This window comes from Corythoichthys intestinalis, chromosome 19 (assembly GCF_030265065.1).
Source record: "Corythoichthys intestinalis isolate RoL2023-P3 chromosome 19, ASM3026506v1, whole genome shotgun sequence".
NCBI lineage: Eukaryota > Metazoa > Chordata > Actinopteri > Syngnathiformes > Syngnathidae > Corythoichthys > Corythoichthys intestinalis.
The window spans coordinates 29,356,551-29,379,578 of record NC_080413.1 but is presented as its reverse complement, the minus strand read 5'-3'; the positions used below and the strand labels follow the sequence as shown (position 1 = coordinate 29,379,578).

Below are 23,028 nucleotides of genomic sequence, written 5' to 3'. Positions count from 1 at the left end.
ATTCATGTAAAACCTAAACAACTGTCTATAATACTTTGCATACATAAAGTTTTCCCCTCACTTTTCAAAAATAGATTGGTTTAAACACCTCTAAACTAAACTTAGAGTCCAAAAAACAGCAAATATTTGTTAATGAGACATTATGCATTATTACATGATGAAATGTATAGTCCACGTAGGCATGTGCCGGTATGAGATTTTCACGGTACGATAACCGTGAGCAAAAATACCGCGGTTTCACGGTATCACGGTATTGCAATTATAGCTCCAAAATTTTGAGATGTATGGGTTTAAAAAAAAAAAAAAAAATCCATTGAACAGGATTTTTTCAAAACATATTTGCAAATTGGAACATGAATATAATGTGAAAATAAATAAATTAACAAAAAATAACAAATATTATATAAAATTAAAATAAATAGAACCTAGACTATAGCCACAGCTCAAGTTGCTCAATATAAGAGTAAGAACAAAATAACTGCTATAAAAAGTAAAAACACTTCTAAATAAAATTAAAAATATATACTGTGTGACTTTTTTTTTTGAGGGGGGAAGCTCTAGTGAAGTTTCTCCATTTTCAGCCACTGTGTCAACTCTAGTCTACATGATGCCATGCCTTTGTGTTAAAAAGAACAAAGAATTCATAAGTTAATAAGTTAGTTAAAAATGTATAAGTTAGTTTTATAAATTAGTTAAAATGTAAATATTGTTGAGGAAAGGTTTCATCTAAAAAAAAAAAAAAAAAAAAAGTGAGGAGTGAGACCTCCTCTCTCAATTAGCGATCTTTGACGCGATTCTTTTTCTTTCCCCCCTTCATTCAAGCTTTTCTCTCACTCAGCGGCTGTGAGACATAAAAGAAGCTGCTCTCCCAGTTTAGCCTAGGCTAACATTCGTCTTTGTAAGTTTTAGTTAGTTTGTATATTGAATTTGAAAGGAAAATGTGTGTTTTGTTTTTGGCGAACTTTTTAATGGTGCTACTGCTATCCTGTTGAACCTAATCACACGTGGAAAAATACAATTGTACAACGTTTTAAATGTATTTATTTGTATATTTCACCACGATTTGAGAGCTCAATAAATTGAAGAAAAGTACGCCTTGTGTTTGGAGGATTTGTTTTTGGGTTTGCTGGCTTTTTAGTGACACTCACGGCAACAAACGGGAAGGGGTGAGCGGTGCCGCACCAAGCCACTTCGGCTGCATTTTGGCACATGAAAAATAGCGAATACCGTACTAAAGTATGACGGAAAATTTTAGTGGTTTTGAAACCGCGACATTTTCACACCACGGTAAACCGTGAAACCGGTAACCGGCACATGTCTAAGTCCACGTTCCACATTTCATTCCAAAAAAAGTATCCATGAATAGGGTTAGATACCAAAACTCAGTATTAAATTGGTACCAGTTCCGATCCAACTGGTGGTTACCAGACCGGATCAAATCGAACATTTAGTTGTCTCATTCCAGTGCTCAAGTGTGTTTTTTTTTTTTTTTTTTAGCCCCACTCGCTTGTTCCGTCATTGTTACTTGTAATTATCATTATTCAGATATACATTACTACTCAGATAGACATCTCTTTCAATGATGGCATAAGTTAATGATTCTATGTAGAGGTCAACCGATATATGGACTTTTTTTCCCAACATCAGCTATTGGCCAATTAACAACAACAAAAAAGCCAATAGAAAAGGATTTTGATCAGGCATCTGTGTAGAAAACTGTGGTCACCACGGACCGATGGTAGGACCCCGGAAGGACCCGGCAGGCTGCTACAGGAAGCTTCAACCTTGTCTGTTTTATAAATATTGGAATATTTATTTTTATCATGCTTGAGGTAGATGAGCTGAAATGTTGCTTTAGCGTTTTAAGGTGTTACCTAAGTGATCCATACACTCTAAATGTAACTCATTGCATTAGCAAAGCATTGGTGGTAGCATTAGCTTTAGCATGGCGAGCATCCTCATAAACTCTCACTTGTTTATATCTTGTCGGGACGTCCCGGAGGGTTTAATTATTTGAAAATAGTGTACTGTTCTTGCTGAGTGTGTATAATCATAAAAAGAAGTGCTGCGTTCATTGGTTTTGTAGCACAAGACCAAATTAATCATTTAAGTCTCAGGTCATCATTGTAAATTTGAAGCTGTTGTTGTTGTTGAAGCGATTGTTTTTTTTTTTTTGTTTTGGTTTTTTTGTTTGTTTTTCAAAAAACTGCCTTTCTTAATCTACGTCCTTTAAAAAAACAAAAAAAAAACGTATATCGGCCTCAAATATCAGCTTACAAAATCGCCTTTGCATATCGGCAATCGGCTGAATTTTATTTCTTAGGTATCGTCGTCGGCATTTATCGGTTGACCTCTAATTCTTTGTCACTTTAATCACCATTTAGATGACTGAAAAGTAGAGTAGACTCAAAAAACTGTAATAATAAACATATGAAAACAGTTCGCATGTTGTCTTGAAATAAAATAGACAAAATGCTGGTACCATTTGGTGAATGATTTAACAATTGACCAATTTAACAACCTGTAAAGATGAGAAAGTTAACGCACCAATCTCTACCCAAATGGTAACCGTTAGCTCGTACACTAATGACTAGCTAGCACGAATTCCAAGAACAAATAATCAAATTTGGCATCTGACCGACAAACTACCGTGTTTTTCAGACTATCAGTCGCACCTTAGGATAAGTCGTACCAGCCCAAAAAATGCGCAATAAAAAGGGAAAAAAAACATACAAGTCGCACCGGAGTATAGGTCGCATTTTGGGGGGGAAATTTACTTGATAAAATCCAACACATAGAACAGATATGTCATCTTCAAAGGCAATTTAAAATAAAAATACAACAGAGAACAATATGCTGAATAAGTGTACAGTATGATAACATTACATCATGGATGAACAACGAAATGCGAACGTGGCCGGTATGTTAACGTAACGTAGCTATTGTTATTCAGATAGTTATAGCATAAATAACATGCTAACAAGTTTACCAAACCATCAGTGTCACTCCAAAACACAAAAATAACATGTGAAATGATATAATAATGTGTTTATAATTTCACACGTAAGTCGCTCTAGAGTATAAGTCAGTGGTTCTTAACCTTGCTAAAGGTACCGAATCCCACAAATTTCACATGTGGATTCATTGAACCCTTCAGAATTAGATTATCTAAGCTAGCAAGCTAATAATTTAGCAAATTCCTGTTCAGAATTCGTCTCATTTTGACAACATGTTTTGTAAACCGGTCAAAATTTGTGACCACACTGCCCATTGTTCTGTTGTATTCCCTTATACCAAGTGTGAGTCAACCTTCCACTGAGCAAACCAGTTTCTCTCCCCAATAGATCGAGGACCAGCAGTTAACAGAAATGGGTTAAGGCTGTAAATTGGGAGCAAACCAGTCCAAAACCTGGTCTAAAAAGCCACTTTGCCTTGACATAATCAGTGCACGAAAATAGGGGTCTGCGTTTCTTAACCTTCGCCGAACCCCTTAGACCTACTCACCGAACCCCTGGGATTTGATCGAAGCTAAACTATGAAAACAACTGTGACTTATAGTCCGAAAAATACGATAACTGATTATACAATTTCTTCAAAGTATTTATTACGCGTACAGACAGGGCCGAATTACGGACCAGGCCAGTGGTGCTGGAGCCCAAAGAGTCCAGCGATGCCGATGGCGATTGTGAGGCATCAGGTCTGTCTGAATCAGAGGTCCACGATTCTCTAGGATCTTTTGACTGCTTACACTGTTATAGGCCATATCTGAAGAAAACAAAGGGAATGGATGGGTGCTGTAGGATGTCAATAGATGGGCCCCGGGAGGGAGACTTTTCCAAACTCCTAGCCCTGGGACACCTTGACATGGAACAACAGCCAGCCATTCACGAGTGGTTTAAAACACCTAGGCCTATTTCGTCCCAATTTGCACGCCTTTGATGTTGCCTTTATATTTTAAAGAAAAAATAGTTCACAGTGGCCTGGTTGGGTCCCCTTTTTCAGGACATCATAACCTTCATGTCCAAACTGTTGTTCACTGACCAATTATAATCAACAATTTGGAACCAAAGACAAATAAATCCCAATTTTTTTTTTTTTGTGTCAAAATTTGTAATGTTGATGTCCCACTGACAACCAGACATGCTCAATGAAACATTGTAAAACATGATAATATTTATTCAATTGGTTTGGATAAACGTTCAACAGAAAAAATCTGTTTTGTATTTAATAATTCATCAGAAACAGCAGGTATGGTAATAAGCGTTTTTGTCCTTTCTACATACTATGGTCATAACAGGTTATATAGACCAACAATACAAAATAGTGAACAATATTTATCATATAAAACAAAAAGGGTTTGGAGGATATCTTTTTGTGAGGGTTAGGTATTGCACACAGGCACCCTCAGGCATGCCACTCAGTTCCCCCTTGAACAGGACGGACGGCTACATCACACACTGTGTCACACAGCCCACTCTTCCGCCATTTGCGCACGAGTGTCACTTCTCACTCGCCGACTCATCCGAAGCAAACAATGACAAATCTGGCCCATCCTCTTTCTGGAGTTGATGAAATAATGCATTAGCTTGCGCTAAATTTATTTTTCTGAATTATTCCACACGTTTCTAACGGTTAGGGTTTTTTCTCGCTCATTCCAACTGGCAGTCGCTCTCTAACTCGCCTCCCTCTCCTTAGGCGGTGCCTCACACAGCAATTTATTAATTATGTTCACATTACAACCGTTCGTGACCCCAAAATCGCTCCTGGGATATGTAGTTTCTGTGGTGATTTCAGTTTTGAAAAAGGACAAGAAATTATGGAAATATCGACATAAACGTTTTAATATTAATTTATGAAGGCAATAAAACTATGAAACTCAAATGACATCTCCTATTTTACTTGGTCGATTGACTCCAAGTAGAAACGGGCGTGCGTGACATGGACCTCAAATTCCGCAATTTCAAATAAGACCAACCACTGGCACGTGGGTGATGTAATTACAGTGTGACAAGGCTTCAAAGATGACATGCATAAACGTGTCGCCACCAACATGTCCGGTGTTATAGGGTTAATGGACGAGACACTAAACAGAAAACGTGTAATACAGATGAGCTGTCCCAAGCCGATCGCTTCGTCTCACTCTCGCTCCCTCCCTAGCTTCCCACCCTCCCTCTCCCTGCTCTTTGTTCCCCTGGCAGGCAGTGCACGTGCACTGGGGTTGCTTATTAAAGTTAATGATGTTGACAGACTTTTGTGTTTGAGCTTGCCAGAGTCACGGGCTTCAAAACTGCCGCATGCGTCAGTCATAGTTTAATTTGTTAAAAATTCATTCATTTTCCATGCCGCTTTTCCTCACGAGGATCGCGGAGGTGCTGGAGCCTTTCCCAGCTAACTACGGGCAGTAGGCAGGAGACACCCTGAACTGGTTGCCAGCCAATCGCAGGGCACATGTAGACATACAACCATTCACGCACACACTCATACCTACGGACAGTTTAGAGTGTTCAATCAGCCTACCATGCATGTTTTTGGGATGTGGGAGGAAATCGGAGTTCCCGGAGGAAACCCACGGGGAGAGCATGCAAACTCCACACAGGAAGGCCGAAGCCCGGGATTGAACCCTTGATCTCAGAACTGTGAGGCGGACGTGCTAACCACTCAGCCACCGTGCCGCCATTTGTTAAACAGTTGCTATGGAAACTCGTGTGTAAGTGAGAGGATTTAAGTAGACTCACTCAATGTAGTGCTGGCGGACGTGTTGTGTTTGCGGCAATCAATACCACATGTTAAAAGTGATCCTGAGCCACTCCAGGAGTCACAGCCAAGGGAGGTAACAGATGAATTTAATAAAGCCAAGCATTTTTCTTCTACAGTACAGTACAGTGGTACCTCGACATACGGTTGCTTCGATACACGATACATCTTTTTGACATCCGACGTAAAATTTGACTCTCCATTTGTTTCTAAGGTCTGGTTACTGTTCTTATGGGAAAATCCTGCTCGACATACGACCATTTTGATTTACAAACAAGGTCCTGGAACGAATTAACTTCGTATGTAGCAGTACCACTGTACTTTATTCTTGTTTAAAAATAACTCGGTTGGACAATACCATGTTTAAAACGTATCATAGTTATTACATTTGAAGTGCTTAAAAAACGTTTATTACATATATATAATGTACAGTATATATATGGCGGAAAACACTGAGGTGACTTGAAGTTCCGCTGCGAGAACCCCAATTTGGCCAAACTAAAAATCGTTTTATATGCACGTGTGATACATCATTAGAAAGCTTAAAATCTCAATTTTCTGGGGGAAGAAAAATTTTGAACAGTAGGGAATTTTAAAAGAAAAAAAAAACAGCAAAACCCTATCAGGAGGTGAGAGCACGCAAGAGCAGAATTACAGACGCCATGACTTTAACGAGATATTATCGCGTACTTACCTTGTTTCGATCAGAAAACTCCATGCAGCATGTATCACTGAGTGTCAAGAAACAGCTGTGAATGGCCACAGCTGGATTTTTTTAGGACATCAAGGAGTGGTCGAGATTTTTCATATGTTTTAAATGTGTTTTTTTTTTTTCACTTTTCCTTTGTTTGAAACGATTATTTATCATTTAACATATCGGAGAAAATACGACATTACCAAAAAAATACAATTAAGTGATCGTTATGAGGTAGATATCCGTGACTTTTTTACAGACACCATTTTTTTTCATTGTGACATAATTTCTTTAAAAGTTTAAAATATGCGAGTGAATAATTTTTTTAAGTCGTTTTTTTTTTTTTGAACGAAGTATTAGACATCAATTAATGATTCTGAGCTAAAAATGGCAGACATTTTGAATAATAAATATAATTAATTACCTTTGTTTTATGGCTGGGTTGGGGGGAAAAAAGCTGTTGCGCGACGTCTGAAAACAGGGGTTTTCAGGGTCAAACGGACAAATTAAAAATCGTTCGGGGGCTTAATGCGCCATGAATCTGCTATGGCAGCATATAGGCATATTGTTCTATCAAACACAACAATTCTTTTGGCTTAAAATACAGCAGTTTCTTTTAAAGAGGAGTGCAAGAGCAGAAAGTGCTTTTTCAATCTTGTCTGTGTTTTCCGCCATATACATATATTTTTGTAACTATACCTTTGGGAAAAAAATGAAAAAACATGTCTTATATGTATCTCTTTACAATACCAAATCTAAAAAGAAATGTGTTTTATTTTTGGGGGGGTGAACTACTTTGCGGTTTTTCCACTTATCGCGGCGGGTTCTCATCCCCATTAACCGCGGAAAAACGAGGGATCACTGTACTAAATGGCTCATCAGGAGCCAGAACATTTTAATTTGTTTGTTTGTATAAGTATCATTTAAACCACCGTTTTAAAAGTACACAGTACTAACCGGTATTGGATGAAACCTAAACAACCCTCTACCCCCCGCCCATAAAACCATTTTATAATGGATTTATAATATCTTTGTTGGGATTTTAATACCTATACTCAAATCACTTGATATAAATACTATAAAGGGAATATCATCTGTCTTATCATTATGGCCACCAAGTGAATTGTAGGAGAAAATACCATTTGTGTCGATAGCCAGGACCACCAGTAGTATTTTCCAGGATTTCTCAACTAACGAATTTATCAGATCATGGAGAATTTCTGTTTTGGTGATTTGTCATGCAGCTGCCTTTGTTGTTTAATAACTCTCTTCTAATGAGTCAGTTAAAATAGGTTTCCTTGTAACACATGGAGTTCAGTAGATCTGCTCAATACGACACAATATCACTCTCTCAAGAGCTCTCATTCTCAAGACTATTATGTTATGAAGTGTAATGATCGTAAATGGTTTCACAGCAGCTCCATTGTGTTAAGGTCAAGGACTGTCTCAAGCAGTTCAACACAATTCAGAGCAAAGAGAAGGAAGGGTTTGACTGAGATGAGGAGCTGACAACGCTTTGTTCTCTCGTCTTAATGTCGCCCGCACCTCAGCTTTTCAGGGGTCAGAAAAATTCACACTGCACAAGGCGACACCGCACCAACTCCTCCCGGTTGTGTGTTTGTCACCTCTTCCCATCCTGCTTGTCTGCACCAAATTTAGTCCACCAATTTCTTTGTGTATTAATATATTCATGACTAAATGGGTGTGTTTTTGTGCACGTGCCTGCAAAAGGGAGGGAGAGTGAGAGTATGCTGGGTAGGAGGTCAGCTCCGTGGTGCATTCCTTCACACCCCATCAGCATCTGGATGAGAGGAAAAGGAGGAGGAGTGGAGGATGGATGTCTCAAGGGGTATGTAGAGGATCTTGCTCTCTCCATCTCCCTTTCTTTCTCTCCAAGCCGCCTTCCTCCCTTCCCTCGGAGGAAACAAATGGGGGGGGTGTTGAGGAATGAGCGTCTACCACAAGTTTAGCCCCTCGCCCACTACATTAAATGCACAGCACATTGCCTTGGCAACGGGAACGCCACCATGGCAACACATGTAAGTCAGGTGCTGTCGCACCGCAAGGCCATTTGTTGAGCGAGTGAGACGGCGGCACGCGGATGAGAAGAAAGAAAAAAAGAAAGAGAGAAGGGGGTGAGATTGGCGGGGGGTGGGGTGGTAGGGAAAACAGACAGGCTGTTAGCGCAGGAAAAATATGTTATCGCCGTGGCAACGCAATGTGGCAACTCTCCATGGCAACAGCAGGTGGCTCAGGGCTGAAATGTGCAGCTTTTGCGTTTTATGCAGTGTGTGTATGCGCACGTATGCTCGTGCCAGCCTCCGGTCCATCTTTCCCCTGCATCTGGCGAGGTGAGAGCCACATCACAAGTGCAGACGTCCAAATCCTCTCATTCAGCAGCTTAGCGCAACATAAAACAGACCTCACATTACAAAGGAAACTCTCCTGATGAGTGGAAACGAGTGGGTTGCTTTTTCTAAGTCCACAGCATCTCCAGGTGTTATTTGGTTTGCCCGTCTGAGTTTGTTGGTTTGTTTTGTTTGCCATGAGAAAAGGCCCCGCTATCAAACGTGCTGAATGTCTGAAGTGTGTTTAAGTGAAAAAACAAAAAAGAAGAGAAGAAAGAGTATCCAGACTTGACTGCTTTACCTGGAGGAATCTTCTTCTTCTTTTTTTGTAATGACTTCAAATTCACCTACAGGACTTTACTATTGTGTTCTCGCATGTGTGTGTATTAGGGAAGATGTCTCCATCTATGTGAGAAATACTGTCATTACCTCCCTCATTAGTGGTGCAATGATCACCTAAAGTGAGTCGCTGACTTTGTGCGCTCCCCCTGTGTATGTGTGTGCAAGTGTGTGTGTGTCAGCCCTCAGCAAGAATAGCATTTAAATGTGTCACTCCTTAGGCATATTTATCTTAAACATGCCTTTGTGACATAAGCATGTGTTAAGTGTGAGTGCGTTGATTACTTTTTTCTATCGTTGGGTGTGTGCGGACCCGTGAGTGGCGGTGGGGGGCTGTCATGAGAAATTACTCCCATGGACTTACGGCGGCGAGGCTGTAATTCTCTGAGGTAATCACAGGGAATAATGGCAACAGTGGGACACCCGGGAATCTAATCACTATAATCAGAAGCGCAGGCTTATAGGTTCAAATTCCTGCCTTGCTATCTTGCTCACAATGAAGCCTGTTAGGCTGCTTGACGTGATCCAATGGTTGACCACTTTTCTTTCTCTCACCCCGTAGTCCTCCATTGTGGGCGGGGAGTCCCCTCTTCAGGAAGAATGGCGGAGTCCTCCTACAAGGTACGGCCTCATGTCTGTATGTCTTTTTGTTATCGTCCATTCTTGCCTTTCTTACTTCACAGTCCGACTTCTACCCGAAGGTGCCGAATGTGCAATCATCTCAATTCCAAAGCCGTCTTTCTAAAAGCGCACCTTGAGAATACCAAGTGCTGAGTTCTGACACTTGGCTGAATGCCTGTGAAGGAATGCTTTCCTACAGCAGCATATTTTAAAGTTAGAAATATATATAAAAATACTAACCGGTAGAGACACATCAATTGAGAGGGTGGATAGAGAATCTTATCAGAGGATGGGGAGCAATCCCCTTGTCGGCTTTTTCTCATTCAGCACACAACAGGCATTTTCCCTGTCTCTCGCTTTTGTTGTTATACACCTCCTTTTCCCTGTATTTCCCATTATTCCCCTTTTCCCGTCTTCCCTCCCATCCTCTCCCTTCCCTGGTGGCTTCTCGGCAGTTTAAATGGACATTCAATCCCAATCAGGAAGCACTCCAGGAGCTCGCCGGGCCGCCGAGTCCTAAATGGAGAGGGAAATGGATACATTAGGCGTCTGCACCGTACCCTCCATCGCCATGATAATGGAGTAGTAATGGTCAAGGAGCCAAGGTTGGAAAGACTGTCTAGAAACCTGGACTCCCTTTAGATGCATAGTCTACAGTTGTGTTCAAAGTTATTCAACCCCCACAGAAGATAAGTGTTTTTGCAAGTTTGACATTTATTTTTCATCTTGTTCATAATCACGTTAAATAATGACATGTCAAATAGACAAATACAACAGAAATAACAAAAAATATTTTTGGGAATATTTCAATTTACGGCCTTTCTGTGATTACTTCATTGACAAAAGTATTCAACCCCTTAGGTACACTGCTGGCCAAAAAGTATTGGCACCCCTGCAATTCTGTCAGATAATGTTCAATTTCTACCAGAAAATGAAATTACAAATGCTTTGGTAGTAATATCTTCATTCATTTAGCTTGCAATAAAAAACACAAACGCGAATGGGGAAAAAAATCATTATCATTTTACACAAAACTCCAAAAATTACTTACCTGTGACACTTAACAGGTGGTGGCAGTAACTAAATCACACTTGCAGACAGTTAAAATGGATTAAAGTGGACTCAACCTCTGTCCTGTGTGCTTGTGTATACCACATTGAGCATGGAGAAAAGAAAGAAGACCAAACAACTGTCTGAGGACTTGAAAAGCTAAATTTTGAGGAAGCATGGGCAATCTCAAGGCTACAAAGTCCATCTCAAAAGACCTGAATGTCCCTGTGTCTACTGTGCGCAGTGTCATCAATAAGTGTAAAGCCCATTGCACTGTGGCTAATCTCCCTAAATGAGGACGGAAAAGAAAAAAATAAATAAAAAGAGAGAGATTTCAACGAAAAATTGTGTGGATGGTGGATAAATAACCTTGACTGACATCCAAACAAGTTCAAACTGTCCTGCAATCCGAGAGTACAACAGTGTCAACCCGTACTATCCGTCGGCGTCTGATTGAAAAGGGACTCTATGGCAGGATACCCAGGCACACCCCACTTCTGACCCAGAGACATAAAAAAGACAGGCTGGAGTGTGCCAAAACTTACTTAGAAAGCCAAAAACGTTTTGAAAGAATGTTCTCTGGTTAGATGACACAAAAGTAGAGCTTTTTGGAAAAAGCATCAACATAGAGTTACAGGGGGAAAAAATGAGGCCTTCAAAGAAAAGAACACGGTCCCCACAGTCAAACATGGCAGAGGTTCCCTGATTTTGTGGGGTTGTTTTGCTGCCTCTGGCACTGGACTGCTTGACCGTGTGCATGGCATTATGAAGTCTGAAGGCTACCAACAAATTTTGCAGCATAATGTAGGGCCCACTGTGAGAAAACCGGGTCTCCCTCAGTCTTCCAGCAGGATAATGACCCAAAACACACTTCAAAAAGCAGTAGCAGGAGAAAGCACTGGAGACTTCTAAAGTGGCCAGCAATGAATCCAGACCTGAATCCCATAGAACACCTGTGGAGAGATCTGAAAGAAATTGAGCATTATTTGACAGAATTGCAGGGGTGCCATACTTTTGGCCAGCTGTCTGTGTATGACCTTAGTGCTTAGTATAACATCCTTTGCAACAATAACATCCTTTAGACGTAAAGCTTAGCTTGACACAAGTTTCTTGCAGTTATTCACAGGTATCTTTTCTTCAAGTACCACCAGAGATTTTCAATGGGATTTAAGTCTGGTGATTGCGATGGCCACTCCAAAATCTTCCAGCACTTCTTTTGCAACCAAGATGTGGTAGATGTTCATGTATGCTTAAGATCATTGTCCTGTTGGAAGGTCCAACCTCACCCAAGCCTCAGCTTTGTCAATGACTGCATGACATTTGCATCCAAGATGTCCTGGTATTGAACTAAATTCATAATACCTGAAGAAGCAAAACAACCCCAGAGCATGACTGACCCTCCACCGTGCTTCACAGTAGGTAGGGTGTTATTTCTTTGATAGGCATCATTCTTTCTCCTACATACGTACAGTTGATCCATTGGCCCAAAATTTTCCAGTTTGGTCTCATCATTTCAGAGAACAGTATCCCAAAACCTTTGTGGTTTGTCCATATGGTTTTTGGCATACTTCTTGTGCTTTGGAGACAGCAGGGGGGTTCGCCTAGGATTTCTTGCATGGAAGCCATCATTTCGCAGTGCGCGTCTTATTGTCTGGGATGAAACCTGAATACCTTCCTATGACATGTCCTGTCGTAGTTCCTCACCTGTCCCCTGGGGACTTTTCTCCACCTTTCGCTTCAGGTATCGCACAGCAGTTGCAGACAGTACCCTCTTTATACCACGCCAGGGTAGCGTTTCCACTGTGCCTTTAGCTTTAAACTTGCGGACTATGCTCCCAATTGTGTCTCTTGAAATTTTTAGTCCTTTTCTATCTTTTTATATCCATATCCCTGCTTATGAAGTGAAATGTCCTCCTCCTGAACTTTTTTGACCATTCCTTGGACTTCACCATGTTGTAAAGATCTCATTAACTGCCAAGAAGAGCCATGTGTCACAATCACACTTAATTGCTGCTTATTAGGGTTTTGTTCACATCTACAGATGTTCTCATCAGCTGTTTGACAACAACTGATGGAAACCTTTGTTCTTAAGAGTGGTGGACTTGGGGGGTTGAATCATTTTGTCAATTACCTAATCACAGAAAGGCCATTAATTGGAATATTCCCAAAAATATTTTTGTTATTTCATTTGTATTTGTCTATTTGACATGTCATTATTTGATATGATTATAAACAAGATGAAAAATGAATGTCAAACTTGCAAAAACACTTATTAACTTTGGGTGTTGAATAATTTTGAACACAACTTTAAGTGTGATGTGTGACCAGCCTGGACTCATGGAAGGAGACTGTGGACAGGCAGGGATGACATAAGTGTGATGTGTGACCAGCCTGGACTCATGGAAGGAGACTGTGGACAGGCAGGGATGACAATTTATACAACTGCATGCGACACGGTGTAACAATACCCTAAATCTGGGCATAAATGAAATATTCGGATAATTCTTTATGACTTCATTCCCCCAAGGCCATCAACTGGACGATAGAACCTTAACTAATGATCACATTTTATTGAAATGGTGGCAATAGTTCATTTTGGAAGGACTTGGAACAGGCAGGCTTCAGGTTTAAGTATGTGAGCTGAAATCCACTAAATGCACTAATTCCTCTTCAACTTTTACAGCTCAGTATTTAATCGGCTGTCCAGAAGTATATTTCCAATGATTAAACATGTACTGGTTCTTTGGGTAAAACAAGTACATTTTGAGTGCTTAGTTAACTAAGGTTGCGATAACAAAACAAGCCCGTTTATCATCTCAAAATTTAACATTTTGAAGATACTCTTCAACATCTTCATATACCTGCTTGATGCGGCTTATCATTGAATGCTGTTGTGTGCACAATCTCTTTACTGCAGTATTCAGCAGTTCCCTTGAGTTGTAGTTTTTGCTGTTTGAAGGGGAAACTGACTGCTCCTCCCATAGGCCCACATAAGGGTTTTTCAGAACTTAAAAGATTGCTTATGTTACAGACTGCACTTATTAAGGTAAGAAATGAGGAATTAATACAGTTCTCCGTATTGTGTGTGGTGTGCTTTGTTAGTCCCAGCACAAACACCACACACATAATCACCACCAATGTCGAAACAGTATCTATATGTGTGTACTGGACTCTAGGCAAACTGAGCTACAATTGGGCAGTGCAAAAGTGATAATTGCTTTCGGGGGCAGCCTCAAGGTCCAGGCCGCTGACTCTGACATCCCTTCTCAGAGTATACAGTAATATTCTCCTTTGCGTTTAAAAAATATACATGTCAGATAATACAATAACTTCACGTTGGTTTAATAGAATATTGAAAATTCATCTACACCTACAGTGCCTTGCAAAAGTATTCGGCCCCCTTGAATCTTGCAACATTTCGCCACATTTCAGGCTTCAAACATAAAGATATGAAATTTAATTTTTTTGTCAAGAATCAACAACAAGTGGGACACAATCGTGAAGTGGAACAACATTTATTGGATAATTTAAACTTTTTTAACAAATAAAAAACTGAAAAGTGGGGCGTGCAATATTATTCGGCCCCTTTACTTTCAGTGCAGCAAACTCACTCCAGAAGCTCAGTGAGAATCTCTGAATGATCCAATGTTGTCCTAAATGACCGATGATGATGAATAGAATCCACCTGTGTGTAATCAAGTCTCCGTATAAATGCACCTGCTCTGTGATAGTCTCAGGGTTCTGTTTAAAGTGCAGAGAGCATTATGAAAAGCAAGGAACACACCAGGCAGGTCCGAGATACTGTTGTGGAGAAGTTTAAAGCCGGATTTGGATACAAAAAGATTTCCCAAGCTTTAAACATCTCAAGGAGCACTGTGCAAGCCATCATATTGAAATGGAAGGAGCATCAGACCACTGCAAATCTACCAAGACCTGGCCGTCCTTCCAAACTTTCTTCTCAAACAAAGAGAAAACTGATCAGAGATGCAGCCAAGAGGCCCATGATCACTCTGGATGAACTGCAGAGATCTACAGCCCTGAGGTGGGAGAGTCTGTCCATAGGACAACAATCAGTCGTACACTGCACAAATCTGGCCTTTATGGAAGAGTGGCAAGAAGAAAGCCATTTCTCAAAGATATCCATAAAAAGTCTCGTTTAAAGTTTGCCACAAGCCACCTGGGAGACACACCAAACATGTGGAAGAAGGTGCTCTGGTCAGATGAAACCAAAATTGAACTTTTTGGCCACAATGCAAAACGATATGTTAGGCGTAAAAGCAACACAGCTCATCACCCTGAACACACCATCCCCACTGTCAAACATGGTGGTGGCAGCATCATGGTTTGGGCCTGCTTTTCTTCAGCAGGGACAGGGAAGATGGTTAAAATTGACGGGAAGATGGATGCAGCCAAATACAGGAACATTCTGGAAGAAAACCTGTTGGTATCTGCACAAGACCTGAGACTGGGACGGAGATTTATCTTCCAACAGGACAATGATCCAAAACATAAAGCCAAATCTACAATGGAATGGTTCAAAAATAAACCTATCCAGGTGTGAGAATGGCCAAGTCAAAGTCCAGACCTGAATCCAATCGAGAATCTGTGGAAAGAGCTGAAGACTGCTGTTCACAAACACTCTCCATCCAACCTCACTGAGCTCCAGCTGTTTTGCAAGGAAGAATGGGCAAGAATGTCAGTCTCTCGATGTGCAAAACTGATAGAAACATACCCCAAGCGACTTGCAGCTGTAATTGGAACAAAAGGTGGCGCTACAAAGTATTAACGCAAGGGGGCCGAATAATATTGCACGCCCCACTTTTCAGTTTTTTATTTGTTAAAAAAGTTTAAATTATCCAATAATTGTTGTTCCACTTCACGATTGTGTCCCACTTGTTGTTGATTCTTGACAAAAAATTAAAATTTTATATCTTTATGTTTGAAGCCTGAAATGTGGCGAAAGGTTGCAAGGTTCAAGGGGGCCGAATACTTTTGCAAGGCACTGTACTTAGTTAAATGCATTGATATATAATCTATAAGTCCATTTAAAAAAAAAAAAAAAAAAAAAAAACTGTGTAATGTAATAAAATTATATCTTTATTGACAAATACAGTCTATTTTGGCCTGCTGGTTGTGTCAAATCTTTTCCAAGGTGTTACCTCTGTCATTAAACCTGTATTACCTGTAGTGGCAATGCTGTAATTGATAGTTAAACTTCATACATTCTAAAGACGGCAAGTGTGACGAGGGCAAGAAGAAGCCTCCCATAATTACCAAACGAACCTCACAATGTGATGTGCATTGTTGTAATTTATCAAAACTGTACTGAACAACCCGTATTCACATTCATCCATTCATCTTCATCTGCTTATCTGAAGTCTGTATGGTCGGTAGCTTCGGCAAAGAAGCCCTGACTTCCAATTCCCCAACCACTTCGTCCATCCCTTCTAGGGTGACCCCAAGCGTTCCTAGGCTAGCCGGGAAATATAAGCCCCTTTCAGAAATATCCTGCTAAATTCCCGTGTAACGTGACGCGGGATTTACCCATTTCATAGCTTTCAGACATGTGGTGGTGGTGGGCTGCATCGGAGTCAGAAATTGTTTCATACCATGATAAATAGAGGTGTGCGAAATTTCCAATACTTAGATTATTCGCGATTCGGCCGTGGAAGATTCAAGAACGATTCACAAATATTCAAATTCCGATTATTGAATTATACCAGGTAAAGCGGAAGTAAAACACAGTCAGCGCGTTCTTTGGGACGCAATGAGGAACAGACCGAGAGTAAATATCATGTTCAACTCATGCCGCTAGATAAAAAAACAATCATACCTGACTGCGGCTGACAGCCGCTACAAACAACGCCCAGTTGCTAGTTGCTACAAACATACGGCTACAGTAGATATCATATATATGTAGAATTAGATGCAAAATGACAGACGACGTCGGTGTTAGAACATGTATTATTGAACAGAGATGCGAAATGACGGACTTTCCGGCGTAAGTAAACAGCCGGAAAAAAGCAGTACACCTCTCTAGAAGGCTCTGTTGTACCAAACCTAATTACCTTTTTATCTTAAATACTCCTAAATCGGCAGAAACTTGTCTTAAATATATCTTTAAATGATGAAATAGTTTTAAAACTTCGACAAAAGTAGACAGAAGGGAAATTATGGAATAACGGGAGCAATATTAGCAACTGTAACAGTTGATTCACAACATTAAATTAATTAAATGTAGTTTAAAGCTGCTGATACAGAATGGGGACTGGAGTTTTTTATTTACTGTTATTTTTGTATATTTATTTACTGTTATATGTTAACTTAATACTGAAATAGTAGTTTGGTTTAGCCTAAGAGGATTTTTGAACAATTTTGGAACTAATGTACAAAACATTAAAAAATAAATAAAATTTTAAAAAAATAAAATAAAAAAGGGGGGGTGCGCATCAATAATCGTTTTATAATCGAATCGGAGCCTCTGAATCGTAATCAAATCGTTAGGTGCCCAAAGATTCACAGCTCTAATGACAAATAAGATTTTTTTTTCAACATTTATTCTTTTCCAAGAAGAACCATAACAAAGACCTATTTGCAAAGTTTGCATCCTGCCTGCATTTGATTTTCCTGTAATTTGAAGGCTCTTTCATAAGGGAAATCACCAAAGGGTGATCACATTTGTAGTAATGTGAGGCATGCTTCCAGTCCCCCTGCAGCCGGTTCCACAGTTCTGTCTTCACCTACACAAGAATTTTAAAAAAGAGATTGATTTAGGAAATGAAGACATACAAACATCTCTAAATGACATTGTACAGTTCTGTACATTGTACAATTGACCAAATGTCTAAACGTGTTCATTGCAGGAAAAAATCTCAGTTCACTGTTGAGATGGGCACTTTCAACGTAATGGCCAACTGTTGGCTCAAGCAAGGGTACAGCCCTCCCCATTCATCAGTCAGTGATGCCAACTTTGCCATCATGCTAACCTGGTCCATATTCTAAAACACATTCAATGGATAAGTTATTTGGACTATCCCATGTTTTCACAGATTACCGTATTGGCCCGAATATAAGAAGGTGTTTTTTTGCATTGAAATAAGACTGAAAAAGTGGTAGTCGTCTTATATTCGGGGTCTAGACATTATATCCATTCATGACGCTAGATGGCACCAGATATCATTGAAGCGAATGCTGAACTTGAGGAGTAATGTTTTGTCATGACAGATCTCAGCTACTCTCAAGTTTATCCAGTTTGCATTATTTTATTGCAGTGTTTTTCCTTATTCAGATTTTTTTTTCAAGACTACAGTTAACAGTTAGACCTCACTTTGATGGTTAATGCAGTTATTGCAATTGTGTCGTTTTATCACAATAGATTGGTTTATTTACATTTCAGAAACCAGAAGCCATTCATTTACGAATGTGATTGCACTTTAGTTTACATATTTAAATCTTCAGATATTAAGATTTGAATGAGGCAAAAATAACGTGCTTTTTCTCTCAAATATATTGTTATAATCATTTGTTTCAGATGCACTGTAATTATTTTCTGTATAAAAATTAATTTGGTGTTCAAAAAGTCTTTTTTTCAGACTTGAGTCTTTAAAAAGAGGGGGTCGTCTTATAAACAGGGCCGTCGTATATTCGGGCCAATATGGTACATTAGTTTTAATTTAAATTGAATTGATTTAAAGTGTGTGTGTGGGGGGGGGGGGGGGGGGGGGGATAATAACCGCGGACATGACATAATTTTTGGTCGGCATCGGCAACAAGGTAAACCGCACATTTCCAATGGATGATGGACTGTCACTTCCTCGGCTCCAAGTACCGTCGGTGGTACCAATTAAAATTTCCTAAATTCCAGGATATCTCTCGCTCTCAGTTCCAGTAGCAATTTGATTTTATTACCTTTCCAGTTAAATTTTGCTGTCTTTACAGTAGAGCTGCAGCTATCGAATATTTTAGTAATCAACTGAAAATTCAATCGATTAATCAAGTAATCGGATAAAACTTTTTTTTTTTAAGGTAAATAGCAATTATCAATATACATGAGAAAACAAGACATTTCATCTAATATTGAACCATTTTCAGTCAATCAATGTCTTTATTAGCGATGTACATTGTTAAATAAAATAGCCAACAATTGCATCTCAGATGTGACTAAAATTTAAAAAAAAGAATATAATTCACTGCTTTCACTCAAAAAACTTCTAGATTTTATTAAAAAAAAATATATATATATATATATATATATATATATATATATATATATATATAAATATATATACACATTTTGTACCTAAAAACTACATTAGGCTTGATAACACACATCACCTAAAAGTCACTTAAAAGGTGTTTTCCCCACGTGTTTCAGTTGAATTTCCATTTGTGTCAAGCTATTTTTAAGTTCTAGTCAAGTTTAATTTAGTCTAAACTGTAAATCCTGATGGGATTTTGAGTTTTTGCAGCGTTCAAAATAAATGCTGTGCTGTATTGGAGCACATTAGGCACCATTGCTACTTGGTGTTTTATCCAGAAATGACTAAACTGACAGTTATCATTATTTCTATTTTAGACCCTAATCATTCTACAGCTCTGTTTTAACAGATTAAATAAAGCCTGTATGTAAGAGTTAGCCACGCATCGACAGTGGTCATAATTAATAGAAACCTAGCCCTCCACAGGGCTAACGTTACGTGAGCGGGTGACAGTAATGACGTTAATGTTATTTATTAGCGCTGAGAAGTCTACTGCTTTAAGATGACGGCTATTTACTAACTTCGCCGAGTCTGTCATTTCGCATCTAGTTCCACTTACATCTGATATGTATAAGACGCATCAGATGCTACCTGCTACCACTGTAGCATCATGTGGTCGTAGTTTTTAGCAACGTCGGCGTAGTATGTAGCGGCTTTCGGCTGCATCAAGGTATTTTTTTTATTGCTTCTTCCGCTACGCACGTGATGTCGGCACGTTGTCCCTCATTAAAAGTAGTCCAGGCAATACGTGATACTTAGAGCTGGCAGAATTAAACGATTCCTTGAGGTGAATAAAATTACTCGGATCAGTTTTTAAACTCGAGTTACTCGAGTTCCTCAAGTATTCGTTTCAGCTCTACTTTCCAGTTTGCCATGTTGATAATTGAGATGTTTTTTTACCACTTTTCGTCTTACTGTGAAGAAAGCGGAAAGGATGATATCAGCCTTCACACTGTGACCTGGGAATTAAAAGGCTGCTTTTACACATGCCACGTCCTGGGTAAATCCCAGAAATTATACTTGTACGGGGTCCGGTTAATGTCCATGTCTTCTCTGTGTTAGTCGACCCGGGAAATTGCTTTCAGACATGAGGCCTACCTGTTTAAATCCTGGGATTTAAGTTGAGCTTATGTCTGTAAGGGGCTATAGTCTCTCCAGCATGTCGTGGATCGTCTCCAGGGCCCCCTCTCAGTGATTCATGCCCGTAATTCCTCACCATGAAGTCTCCTAGAAGGCGTCCTCATCTCTTGCCTGGACCATCTCATCTAACTCCTCTCAATCTGGAGGAGCAGGGGCTTGACTATGAGTCTTTCCGGATGACCGAGCTTCTCACCGAAGAGCCGGACACCCTGCAGAGGAAACTAATTTTGACCGCTTATATCTGGGATCGTTTTCTTTCGATCATGACCTATAGCTTGTGACCACAGGTGAGGGTAGAAATGCGGATTGCCCGGTAAATAGAGAGGTTCGCCTTCCGGCACAACTCCTTCCTCACCATGCATTCACATAAGAGACCAAATTCAATTTTGTGTGCAGTCCAATGATCACTTCACCCATCCATTTTATTTAATGCTTATGATCATTAGTATAGTTGGTGTCCTGGAGCCTATCCCAACTAAATTCGACTGAAAAGCTAGATTCACCCTAGAATGGTTGCTCGCCTATCACATGGCACCATTGTGTGCTGTCCTTAATTTAATTTTTTTGTCATAATTCTAGCAAAATTTAACTAATCTGAAATTTAATTGCTCTTGCCCAGCCACATTAGAAAGGTACATTGCACGCTGAGTCGGCAAATTTATTCAACCGTATGAGCCAATTCTGTTGATTAGCACTTCAGCTTAATATGAGCCGTGTATGTGGGCGTGATCAAGAGACTTATTGCGTTGTAGTGATTGACTGTTGCTTTTACTTTGTCTTGCCCCCTGTAATTCACAGCACATGTCAGTCAGCCAGCCACTTAGACACTCAACTAGATTGTCAAATAGACATGCCAGTTAGCTGTTCAGTATAACTGCAAACATTTTGAGCCCACCAGCAAGCCTGTTACATTACTATGCATTCTTCCCTCAGACCTGCACACGCAGCGCGCACTTAAACACACATGAGCAAAACCAGCGGCGAGACCGAGGGGAAAGGGGCCACTTTTAAACAGTTGTATTGTCAAGGTCTGTCGGGAGTGACCTTTGAACCTGTTTGACTGTGTGACTGAGCGCAGCGAGCATGTGCAGCACGCGTGTTTGTGTGTACTTTTGCCTGTCTGCTGCACTCGTCTGCCGGCTGTGTGGAGACGGCTGCCTGCAGGGCCATGTGGAACTCATTTAACAGGAGGCTGCAGGAGTCTGCGTGTGTCTACGGCACATGAGAGCAAGGGAGGGGGTGGTTGGGTTTTAGGGCTTCACTTTCCCTGGAAAACAGGCAGACAGGCAGTGACGGTGACAGGCAAAGATGCACGATGCAGACTGAAAGGCTGAGGAGCTGACCTAATGTAGGAAGACAGTTGAACATTTTCAATACAGGGAAAAAACACTTTTTACCTTGACCAAGAAAGTAAGGTTTTGTAGAGGGTTTGGGTATGTTCCAAGAAAGAATCGATAAAACTTTCATGTGGGTAAAGGTGTTGATTATCTGAATTTTTCACATAGACGTTGTTAACATGTTACTATGTTTGAATTTCCCCTTCAAATTCTCAGACCAGTATCATTTTTACTGGCCAAGCATATAATGCTATCGCAAGGAAAATTATATGTACATACCAGAGGTTGCGCTAGACTTTATCGTTGTCTGTCATTTTGACTGACAGGGTCATAAAAATCCGGTCATAATCTATTTTTACCCGTCACTTAAATTTTTTAAATGATGATGACATTGTGGTGACCCTTTGTTTGGCATAATTCACCTTCCGTACTTGTGTGTCCATTTGGCCGAGTGCGTTGCCGGTGTAGGTTCAAGCGCCTACACCAGAGCCATAAGCCTACACCGGCTACAGCAGTCACGTGACAGAGACACTTAAGAGCCGCGCGCGGTCCCCTCACTATCCACTCGCTCTCGCTATATGATTGGCCGAAGAGTCGAAATGCTCTCCCGTGAAATGCCTGTTTAAAAATGTTCCCGTTGTTACTTCTTGCGTTCGCTTATAAGTGCCCATTTAAAAAGTAAAAGCGATGGATGATACTACACACAGAGCGTATTATTAACAAATGTTAAAGTTGTATAATCATATAGCGAGAATAAGAAACGTCACTGAGGCCCCAGTAGGTAGGTAGCCTACCATATGTAGCATATGGAACAATGAAATTAACAGTTCACCTGCTGTGGCCTGAACGTAGTCTCACACTTTCCTCCTGGTGCGCATGGACTTGAATTGCGTGCCCGCTTGTGCAGTCCCTATTTTTTCACCTCTTTTATCAACACCATCGTCGTTTTGGGGCTTTTTGAAGAAACTTCGGACACTCAGTTGCCTTGACATTTTTTCAGAGTAAGGCCAACGACGTCATGCATCAAGAGAGACAATAGCTAATTAATATGCTCACTCGCCACCCTGTGGTCTGGGGTGTGAATTGCAACCGGTCAAAATGACGGATGGACTTCAGTTTTTTCCGTCACCGTTTTAAAAAATCGGTCAACGACGGAAAATATTCGGTTAACGCGACCCCTTGTACATACAGTACATTTATGATTCATAAACAAGATACGGAAAGTCATTAATGTAAACAAAGAAAATAACAACCACCCAAAAAAAACAACACTGGATTGTAGGGCTGCAGCTATCGAATATTTTAGTAATCGAGTAATCGACTGAAGATTCTATCATTTAATCGAGTAATCGGATAAAACAAATATATTTTTAGGTGAAGAGCAATTATAAATATACATGAGAAGACAAGACATTTCATCTAATCTTGAACCATTTTCAGTCAATCAATGTCTTTATTTTCGATGTATATTGTAGCTAGAATTAAAA

The 23,028-nt window shown here is 40.1% G+C and overlaps 1 protein-coding gene across 2 annotated transcripts in view; it reads left to right on the top strand.

Moving 5' to 3' along the window:
- The window catches only part of ches1 (checkpoint suppressor 1), a 209,614-nt gene that overhangs the window by 148,005 nt on the left and 38,581 nt on the right, over positions 1 to 23,028 (top strand). For both annotated transcript variants that reach the window (XM_057823681.1, XM_057823680.1), the window contains exon 4: positions 9,698 to 9,756. In XM_057823681.1, the coding sequence (XP_057679664.1) occupies positions 9,698 to 9,756 (59 nt within the window). The remainder of the gene's footprint in view (positions 1 to 9,697; positions 9,757 to 23,028) is intronic.